Raw genomic sequence first — 10794 nt, 5'->3', positions numbered from 1 at the left:
GCCTCGGTGAGACTGGCAGACAGGATTAACTGCGAATTCGCGAGGGTGTGTGTGGGCGTGGGGCTGCCAGCAGGGGCGGGGCTGAGGGTGGCCGAGCCCTCCTTATAAACCCGGGGCCTCCAAAACAGTCACCTTCTGCCGAGGGGCTGGCCTCTCGCCGTTGCCCGGCGCCCCGCCGCATCTTGTCTTTCGCCTACTCTTTACATGTGGAGGCCTTCGTACTCCTCTCCGCTCTTCCACCTAGAGCCGTAAGCTGGGCCTTTCTACAATCTCGCTCTTTGTTTTTGTTTCCCCCCCTCTACCCTCAACCCAGCGACATGAGTGCGGATCCAGCTCCGCCCCAATGCCCGCCTGGCCCCCAAGCACCCAACTCTAGGGACCCTTCTCCAATGCCTGAGACTTACGGGCCCCGAGAAAATCCTGCATCCTTGCCAATGTCATCTGCTGAGACGCCCCACGCGGAGACCGGTAAGGGGGAAGTCAGTCCTCGAAAAGCTGATCTGCAGGGAAAAGTGCTAGGAGAGGGAGGGGCAGGGCCATTCGTTTCCCTCCTGAGCAATTGTAGCGCATTATTCTAAGCAGGTGTCCTCGATTAGACCTCTGACACCTGTCTCCGTTGTAATTTGGTGGCCTGTGCCTTTCACCTGTCTCAGATGTCAGTCAAGAGACGAGGGCCACAGGACGCTGGCCTTTCGGTAGGTGGTAGACGGGGTATTTGAGGGCTCGCGTGCACAGGCGCAGTGGAAAGCCCATGGGTTGTGATAAATGAGCTGATGCCCGAGTGGTCACGGAGTGCTGAGCCCACAGTCATCGTAAATACTAATTACTACTAATTAGTATTAGTACTAATACTATTAAATACTAATGCTACTGCTAAGCCAGAAATCCTAACATCACCGCTGCAGGTGGGGGTGCGAGGAGCATCACCTTTATGACTCGTCTGTCTTTCCAGGAGGGCCAGAAATAGCGTGGCTAGTTATGGATGTCACCTTGGTGAAATATCTTGCCTTTGTACGACACTAGTAGTTGGTTTGGCTCTGTGGGTGTTAACTAGGGGGCGGTTCTGGGTTTCTGGGAGGCTGCTATGCCCAGTCTCCAACATCCCGAAGAAATGTCCATCCCATTTTATGGTAGATAATTCCAGAAGGTTTAATCTTCTGACAGTCAAAGTGGCTAGAGCCCAGATCTGAAACCCAGTTCGGCTTCTGAATGGTAACCACATGTGGGAGGGGATGTGCTGAGGACACTGTAAAGGTAAGTAAGGTAGTACCACTTTTTTGGTAAACCAATCCCGCAGTAGTTGTTAAAAATGAAAATGTAAAACTAGCTTTTACCATTTTTTAAAAGCTTTTGGGTAAAAAGATCATCTCTTAAAAGCTTCTGATAAAAAGTGACTTAAAAGTTATTTACATGTTACCCTGTTGTCCTAAGCTTCATGTTGATGTCCTTTCATAATTTCTAATGTTGAAAATACAGTGCTGGATCATGAGACATCCCTTGGGTGTGAGCCAGTAGGAATAAGCAAGTGGGCACAATCTCCTTAGCGAGTCAAGTGCTAGTTTGTAGAGCTAATTTTTAGGCGATGCCCCGCTGTAGTCCTTGGTCTACCACCACTTTCTTTCCTTCTCGATCTATTTACAAAAAGCATAAAATTGTGAATTCTTGCCCCATAAAGGCTGTCACTTTATTCCATGACTAGGGGAGAGCTGAATTTGAGCACGGGAATAAATACTGCATTGTAATTAAGACTAAGTGGCTACCAAATGTAGGCAATATAGGAAGTTAATTATTAATTAGAAAGTCCATATATGCCAGGTCCTGTGCTAGCCAACTTTCTCAGCCACTTTGCTTTACTCAATTTAAGGAACTCTGGGAGGGAGACAAATAATTCTGGAAATGCGGTGACAGAGCTAGTAAAGGGCAGAGTCTGTATTGAAACAGAAGCCTAGCAGAATTCCCCGTTCCTGCTAGTCCTGGGGTTTAGAACTGGGAAGTAATAAACTGGATTTTAAAGGGTCCCCAGAATCTGCTGTGGGTGATGGTTACCTTTACTGAAGGGAGTCCCGCGATCATTCCCACCTTTCTGAGTAGCCACAGCCTAGGCTCTTGAGCATCAATTTGGTAAAAAAGCTTTTGTCAAAAGAGGTTCAAGGGGTGCCTAGCTGGCTCAGTTGGTGGACCATGTGACTCTTGATTTTTTTTTCTTTTATTTTTATTTATTTATTATAGTCACACACAGAGAGAGAGAGAGAGGCAGAGACATAGGCAGAGGGAGAAGCAGGCTCCATGCACCGGGAGCCCGACGACGTGGGATTCGATCCTGGGTCTCCAGGATCACGCCCTGGGCCAAAGGCAGGCGCTAAACCGCTGCGCCACCCAGGGATCCCTGATTTTTTTTTTAAATGACTCTTCATCTTGATGTGAGTTTGAGCTCCATGTTGGGTGTGTGTGTGTGTGTGTATACTTTTTTTTTTTTTTTTTAAGGTGCCAACTACTATACTTCCTGTAGTGCCATCACACAAAGACTAGAAAAAGTGTTCAGGGTCATGTAAGAGTTAAATTTTTACTTACTCCCTAATTCCGAGGTTGTGAGGACTTTAAAAATGCTTTGAAAACAATAAATTTGCAAAGATAATTTAGTATTTGAAAAATTTTAGAGAAAAGTGTCTTTTTTTATTCCCAACAGTCTCTCCTCTTCCTTCCTCCATGGATCTGCTTACTCAGGACAGCCCCGATTCTTCCACCAGCCCGCGGGTAAAACTCCCACCCACCTCTGGAGAGCAGAGAACAGCGAGGAAGGAAGATGCGACCCAGGGCAAGAAACAGAAGATGAGGACTGTGTTCTCTCAGACCCAGCTGTATGTTCTCAATGATCGATTTCAGAGACAGAAATACCTCAGTCTCCAGCAGATGCAAGAACTTTCCAACATTCTGAACCTCAGCTATAAGCAGGTAGGGTTGGTTTTGTTGTCCTTGCAGTGAGAAATAAAAACGCTAATTTGCAGATGAGCATTACTAACATCCGTGTAGCCTGTTATTTGTGCATACCCTACAAATAATTTTAATATGAAAGTGAGATCTTTCTAACATTTCACGATCATCTTTAATGTTCTCTTTAGGGCACCTGGGTGGGTCAGTCGGTTAAACGTCTGCCTGGCTAGGGTCGTGGTGCCAGGGTCCTGGGACTGAGCCCCACATATTGCCATATTGCTCCCTGCTCATCAGGAAGCCTGCTTTTCCTTCTGCCTGTGTCTCTGCCTCTTTCTCTCTCTCTCTCTGTTCTCTCATGAATAAATAAATAAAAATCTTTTAAATAAAAATCTTTTAAAAAAAAGGTTCTCTTTAATATGCCATAATTTACTTAACTAGTTTTTCTATGTTGCACATGTCAAGATCATAAAAATATTTCCAATTTCTCCTTGATCAAAGGAGTTATATAATCTCATCTTCCGGGATAGGGAGAGTCCTTAACCAACACTGCTTATTAAATTAAAATGGAATCTTTTATCTGTATGCATGATTACTAATGAGGTTAATTATTTTTCATATTCTTATTATTCAGTCAGATATTTTATGGTGTTTTTCTATCACTGGTGCCATACTTAGACAAAGTCCTCCATTCCTTTTTTCCTTTTTTTTTTTTTTTTTAAGATTTTATTTCTCTATTCATGAAAGATGCAGAGAGAGAGGCAGAGAAACAAGGAGAGGGAGAAGCAGGCTCCACGCAGGAGGGCCCCATGTGGGACTCTGATCCTGGGACTCCAGGATCACACCTTGAGCCAAAGGCAGATGCTCAATCGCTGAGCCACCCAGGCATCCCCAAAGACCTCCATTCCATAAGTTATTGTGTGTGTGTACACTTGTACATACATACTTCTGGTCCTTCTTAATTTCATTTTCTAATTTATCATTGTAAATCATTTGGAAGTTTAAGTTTATTGTGTGCTCCTACATAACTTGATATTTTCTCAATAGTTGTCCTAGTGGTATATTTCATAATTTTTGAGTTAAAATTACCACTATTGTATTACATGGAAGTGTGCTTATGGGGATGCCTGGGTGGCTCAGCGTCTGCCTTCAGCTCAGGGTGTGATCCCAGGATCCAGGATTGAGTCCCACATCGAGCTTGCTGCGTGAAGCCTGCTTGTCCCTCTGCCTGTGTCTCTGCCTCTGTGTGTGTGTGTGTCTCTCATGAACAAATAAATTAAAAATCTTTAAAAAAAAGTGTGCTTATGGAGGAGGTTTTTTAATCACAAAGTACATTTAACCAACTAGGGGCGTGAGTAAGTGTGAATAAAGAGGTGGGTAGACATTCATTCATTTTTTAATTTTTATTTTATTTATTTTTATTTATTTGACACAGAGAAAGACAGCAGGACATTCAAGGAAAAGGAGAAGCAGACTTCCCACTGAGCAGGGAGCCTAATATGGGGCTGGATACCAGGACCTTGAGATTATGACCCAAGCCTAAGGTAGCCGCTTAACCCATTGAGCCACACAGGCACTCCTAGACATTTATTTAAATGTGAATCTTCTAGGGGTGCCTGGGTGCTCAGTGGTTGAGCATCTGCCTCTGGCCCAGGGTGTGTGTGACCCTGGGGTCCTGGGATCGAGTCCCATATCAGGCTCTCCATGTGGGGCTTGCTTCTCCTGCCTGTGTCTCTGATTCTCTGTGTCTCCAATGAATAAATAGATAAAATCCTTTAAGAAAAGTAAACGTGAACTTCCTAGTGAATAGATATGTAATGTGTCTTCTCTAAACTGGTAGGCTCATTGAAAAAGGGCGTTGACATCCATCCCTAGAACGTTGTTTCCGTGAAAGAAAGGAAGGACTCTAGAAGTTTCTGTCTTGTTCCTGAGCTTTAGATAGCTGTTGTCGGGGGAAACAATGTCAATAATAATCTTTGATCCCTAGCATATCCGCACTACTGGTATTTCATGTCTTCCTGTCACTTTTCCCTTGTAGGTTAAAACCTGGTTCCAGAACCAGAGGATGAAAAGCAAGAGGTGGCAGAAAAGCAACTGGCCGAAGGAGAGCAACAGTGTGACTCAGGTAACAGGAAGCTTTTCTTTTTTTCTGCTTTCTTTTCAAGGACTTTCCTGTTCTGCTCATTACTAAAGCTTAAGACGCGGCCCACACACAATTCTGATTTTCCTTAGAGCTCTTGGGTTAACCCGCCATTCCCTTTCAGAACAGCTCTGCCACCACGGAATACGCAGGCTTCTACCCCTGTCGCCAGGGGTACCTGCTGAACCCTTCTGGAAACCTCCCACTGTGGAGCAGCCAGGCCTGGAATAACCCGAATTGGAGCAGCCAGACCTGGAACAGCCAATCCTGGAACAGCCAATCCTGGAGCAACCACTCCTGGAACAGTCAGACCTGGTGCCCTCAAGCCTGGAACAACCAGGCCTGGAACAATCCGCTCCACAACTGTGAAGAGGAATCACTGCAGCCCCCGATCCAGTTCCAGCAAAATTCTATGGGCGATCTGGAGTCCATCTTCGAAACTGCTGGGGAAAGCCATGGTGTCCTACAGCAATCCACTAAGTATTTTAGTACTCAGCAAATAATGGATTTTTTCCCAAATTACTCTGAACATTCAACCTGAAGATATGTGATGATAAGTATATCATTCGATCTCAATTTGGGCAGTATTATTTCTGATAGGATTTGTCTTTTAGGGTCCTACATCTCTGCCTCGATAGTGTCCCATTATGCTTATTGTATCCATTGAGGCAATATGATTGGAGTCAAAGGTTTTTAGACAACATGATAAGATGTTTCTGGCTATAGATAACTAGATGTAATACCAATTCAGGTATCTTTAGGCTGTAGATTCTATCAAGAAAAGGAAGTAAAAATACAAAGACCTGTGATAAAGGATAATTGTATTTTCTGAGATTGTGAGTCTTGTTTTCATCACCTCAATTAACGGTGAAGGGTTAAGCTATATACAATATGCTTCATTGGTTTCCTCTGCCCTTTGTGATTTACTAGAATTGTTAATTTGTTCATTCTAGTAGTTGTGGAAAGATGTCTTGTATTTTAATGTATCATGATAATAGTACCAGTTTGGGTGGTTTAAGTACAAATAAAATATCCACTTTACCTTCTGTTGTCTCTACCCTGATTTCACCAGTCACTCAGTGAGTAAAAATTGGACTAAACATGGGTCTTTATAGTCCAATGGGACAGGAAACAACTGAAATTTCTCTAGCCATTGGGGGGAGGCTGCTATTAGAAATGGGTAAAAGTGAGGGATCCCTGGGTGACTCAGCTGTTTAATGCCTGCCTTCAGCCCCGGGCGTGATCCTGGGAGACCCAGGATCGAGTCCCAGGTCGGGCTCCCTGCATGGAGCCTGCTTCTCCCTCTGTTTCTGTCTCTCAAGAATAAATAAGTAAAATCTTTAAAAAAAAAAAAAAAAAAAAAGAAAGGAAAGGTATGCAATGCTAAGTATGCAATGCTAAGTGACGGACCAATTAATCTGAACTAATTTATTTCCCTTATGTATATAATAATGAAACAATAAAACTTGTGGTTATTTGCAGTTAAAAGAAGAATGTTGGGATGCCTGGGTGGCTCAGCGGTTGGGTGTCTGCCTTCAGCTCAGGGCGTGATCCTGGAGACCTGGGATCAAGTCCCACATCAGGCTCCCTGAATGGAGCCTGCTTCTCCCTCTGCCTGTGTGTCTCTGCCTCTCTGTGTCTCTCATGAGTAAATAAAATCTTTTAAAAAAGGAGGGGATGGGGAGGTCAGCTAATGTAACTCACAGGGAAGGTTCTGTGTCCACCCTTCTGTCCAATTACACTCTGCCAGAAAAAACTAAGTTGAAACAAGCTTATTTTAAGACATTTTTTATTTTTTTAAAAAGATTTTATTTATCCGGGAGAGACAGGCAGAGGGAGAAGCAGGCTCCCTGCAGGGAGCCGGATGCCGGAGTCCTCCCAGGAACCCAGGATCACACCCTGAGCTGAAGGCAGCTGCTCAACCACTGAGTCCTAAAAAAGAAGTGCCCCTATTTTATATTTTTAAAGATCTTCTGTAAATGCCAGCTTTATTATTTTTTAAGATTTTATTTATTAATGAGAAACACAGGCAGAGACACAGGCAGAGGGAGAAGCAGGCTCCCTGCAGGGAGCCTGATGTGGGACTCATCCTGGGACTCCCGGGATCACATTCCCAGCCAAAGGCAGATAGATGCTCAACCAGTGAGCTGCAAAGCCAGCATTAAAAAAAAAAAACAAAACAAAACAAAACAAAAACCCTTAAATTTACCGACTACAAAGCACAATTTAATGTGGTTGAAGCTATATATAAATATATTAATGTTACAAGCTGGATCAGAGAGAAATGTTAAGGTCTGAGGCTAGTTTGAAATAGCTGTTTTGTTTTGTTTTTTCCTGGTGAATTATGTTCTCACCTTAGAAGAGGCAAGGCAGGCATCTAGGAACAATGCTAATGCTTTTACTCTTTCCCATCCTTGCTCGCCCCCAAATTGATCTGATTGAGCACCCTTTCAGTCAGTACTGTCTTGCTCCTCCACAAGAATATCCACTTTCCAAAGCAGCAGAGACCCCAACCAGGCAGTTTCCTGGTCATTTCCCTCATGGTTCCTCCAATTTTCCAATGCTTCTGTGTAACCTTAACCAATCAAATTATCTAGGCATTTGACAGAAGAAATCGGAGATCGGGGATCCCTAGGTGGCTCAGCGGTTTGGCGCCTGTCTTTGGCCCAGGGCGCAATCCTGGAGTCCCGGGATCCAGTCCCACGTCCGAGTCCCACGTCCGGCTCCTGGCATGGAGCCTGCTTCTCCCTCCTCCTGTGTCTCTGCCTCTCTCTCTCTCTCTCTCTCTCTGTCCATCATAAATAAATCAATCAATCTAGAAAAAAAAATCTTGTAGAAGAAATCGGAGATCATTTCTGCCAAGACAACACAATATTCTTTTAAACTGCCAGATATTTGAGTTTTGTGCCAAGGACTATATTATTCCATAGATAATAAAAACAGCATCGATACAACAATTAAAATAGTACATGAAATCACCACTAAATCCTCATTTTTAGTTTTATAATTCAATCAGATTTAAGTATGTCATTTTTTTTTTAAAGATTTATTTATTCATGAGACAGAGTGAAGAGAGAGACACAGGCAGAGGGAGAAGTAGGCTCCTCAGAGGGAACCCAGTGTGGGACTCGATCCCTGATCCCAGGATCTAGCTCTGAGCCAAAGGCAGATGCTCAACTGCTGAGCCACCAGGCATCCCATTTTAATTCATTTTTTTAAGATTCTATTTGAGGGCACCTGGGTGACTCAGCAGTTGAGCATCTATCTGCCTTTGGCTCAGGTGTGATCCCGGAGTCCCGGGATCGAGTCCCACATTGGGCTCCCTGCATGGGGCCTGCTTCTCCCTCTGCCTATGTCTCTGCCTCTCTCTGTGTCTCTCATGAATAAACAAATAAATCTTAAAAAAAAAAAATTCCATTTGAGAGAGCCCACGAGCAAGGGGGAGAGGGAAAGTGAGACTCCCCGCTGAGTAAGGAGCCCCATGTGTGAGTCTGATGCCAGGGCCCTGGGACCACAACCCAGCCAAAGGCAGACACCCAACCAACTGAGCCACCCAGGCATCTCCTGGGTATGATATTTGAAAAACACAGGATCTTAGTGTTCTGCCACTTGGCTTTTTCATTTATTTTTATTTTTTTTTAAGATTTGATTTATTTATTCATGAGAGACACAGAGAGAGGCAGAGACACAGGCAGAGGGAGAAGCAGGCTCCATGTAGGGAGCCCGAGTTGGGACTCGATCCGGGTATTCAGGATCATGCCCTGGGCTGAAGGCGGTGCTAAACCGCTGAGCCACATGGGCTTCCCTCATTTATGTTTTATTTTATTTTTATTTTTTTATTTTTTAAGATTATTTATTTGTTTGTTTATTTATTTATGAGAGACACACACACAGACACAGAGGCAGAGTCATAGGCAGAGGGAGAAGCAGGCTCCATGCAGGGAGCCGGATGTGGGACTCGATCCAGGGACTCCACGATCATGCCCTGGTGCTCAACTGCTGAGTCACCCAGGCGTCCCAGTTTGAAACTTTTTTTTTTAAGATTTTATTTATTTATTCATGAGAGACACTGAGAGAGAGGCAGAGACACAGGTGGAGGGAGAAGCAGGCTCCATGCAGGGAGCCCAACGTGGGACTCGATCCGGGGTCTCCAGGATAACACCCTGGGCTGCAGGTGGCGCTAAACCGCCGCGCCACCAGGGTTGCCCCTCATTTATGTTTTAAACGTATTGAGTGAAGGAAAAATTAAGAGGGTAGAGGATTTACTTATTTCTTTAATAGGGGCACTTGGCTAGCTCAGTCAGTGGAGCCGGGACCTATGATCTCAAGAATCACGAGTTCAGGCCCCACCTAAGGCGTAGCACTTACTGTAAGAAAATGGGGGTGGGGGGTTGGTAATGTCTTTTTTTTTTTTTTTTTTTTTTAGATTTTATTTATTCATGAGAGACTCAGAGACACAGGCAGAGGGAGAAGCAGGCTCCATGCAGAAGCCCGATGTGGGACTTGATCCTGGGACTCCAGGATCATCCTCTGGGCCGAAGGCGGCGCTAAACCACTTAGCCACCCTAGGATCCCCCCAGTATGTCTCATTTTTATAAAATTCATTGCACATAATGAATTACCAACACATGAGTTAATACTAAATGGTGACCCATAGCCTAGAAACAGGAAAATAGAGGGTGGCCCTGGTAGCTCAGCGGTTTAGCGCCGCCTTCAGGCCCCGGTGTGATCCTGGAGACCAGGGATCTAGTCTGTGTAGGGCTCCCTGCATGGGGCCTGCTTCCCCCTCTGCCTGAGTCTTTGCCTCTATCTCTCTCTCTCTGTCTCTTGTAAACAAATAAATAAAATCTTAGAAAAAAAAAAAAAAAAGGAAAATAGCTATTATAAAGTGGTAGCCTCCCCCCCCCCCTTTTTTGGAAGATTTTATTTATTTATTTTTTATTTTTATTTTTTTAATTTTATTTATTTATGATAGGCACACAGTGAGAGAGAGAGAAGCAGAGACATAGGCAGAGGGAGAAGCAGGCTCCATGCACCGGGAGCCCGACGTGGGATTCGATCCAGGGTCTCCAGGATCGCGCCCCGGGCCAAAGGCAGGCGCCAAACCGCTGCGCCACCCAGGGATCCCGAAGATTTTATTTATTAGAGAGTGTGTGTGCACACATGCAGTAGGAGCAGCAGGTAGAGGGAGAGACAGAAGCAGGCTCCCTTAGAGTAGGGAGCTAGCCACAGGGCTCCATCCCAGGCCCCCAGGATCATGACCCAAGCCAAAGGCAGATGCTCAACCACTGAGCCACCCAGGTGCCCCTGAAGTTAGCTCTCCAGTACTGAACTTTGTTGTGGAACAGTGTTTTTATACGCTTGATTTTTGCTTGTTTCTGCTTTGGATTAAGTTCAGTTATAGAACATTGGGAATGGGCAAGGATTAAGATTCAGAGTGCCAAAAAGAATACCTGTTTAAAATACGCTTGAGGGGGATCCCTGGGTGGCTCAGCGATTTGGCACCTGCCTTTGGTCCAGGGCGCGATCCTGGAGTCCCGGGATCGAGTCCCGCATTGGGCTCCCAGCGTGGAGCCTGCTTCTCCCTATGCTTGTGTCTCTGCCTCTCTCTCTCTTTCTGTCTATCATGAATGAATAAATAAAATATTTAAATAAATAAATAAATAAATAAATAAATAAATAAATAAATAAATAAATAAAACATGCTTGATTACTGGAAAGGAAAA

At 44.6% G+C, this 10794-nt stretch overlaps 1 protein-coding gene across 2 annotated transcripts; it reads left to right on the top strand.

Annotated features, from left to right (window-relative positions):
* Window positions 1-317: 317 nt before the first annotated feature.
* NANOG (Nanog homeobox) lies at window positions 318-5609 on the top strand. 2 transcript variants are annotated; one of them, XM_041735543.1, is made up of 4 exons: window positions 318-468; window positions 2687-2952; window positions 4967-5053; window positions 5241-5609. In XM_041735543.1, exons 1-4 carry the CDS (start codon window positions 318-320, stop codon window positions 5607-5609), a joined length of 873 nt encoding a protein of 290 aa, XP_041591477.1. The 2 variants fall into 2 exon arrangements, with proteins under 2 accessions (XP_041591477.1, XP_041591476.1); XM_041735542.1 differs by having other exon boundaries at window positions 5193-5609.
* Window positions 5610-10794: the final 5185 nt, after the last annotated feature.

This window comes from Vulpes lagopus, chromosome 21 (genome assembly GCF_018345385.1).
Source record: "Vulpes lagopus strain Blue_001 chromosome 21, ASM1834538v1, whole genome shotgun sequence".
NCBI lineage: Eukaryota > Metazoa > Chordata > Mammalia > Carnivora > Canidae > Vulpes > Vulpes lagopus.
The sequence above is the reverse complement of the archived record's forward strand: the minus strand, read 5'-3'. Positions and strand labels throughout refer to the sequence as shown.

Excerpts from the sequence above, each read along its gene's own strand:
- NANOG (XM_041735542.1), top strand. The coding sequence starts at position 318 with ATGAGTGCGGATCCAGCTCCGCCCCAATGCCCGCCTGGCCCCCAAGCA. Across the intron at positions 469-2,686 it reads GACGCCCCACGCGGAGACCG|TCTCTCCTCTTCCTTCCTCC; the intron begins GTAAGGGGGAAG and ends TATTCCCAACAG. Across the intron at positions 2,953-4,966 it reads TGAACCTCAGCTATAAGCAG|GTTAAAACCTGGTTCCAGAA; the intron begins GTAGGGTTGGTT and ends TTTCCCTTGTAG.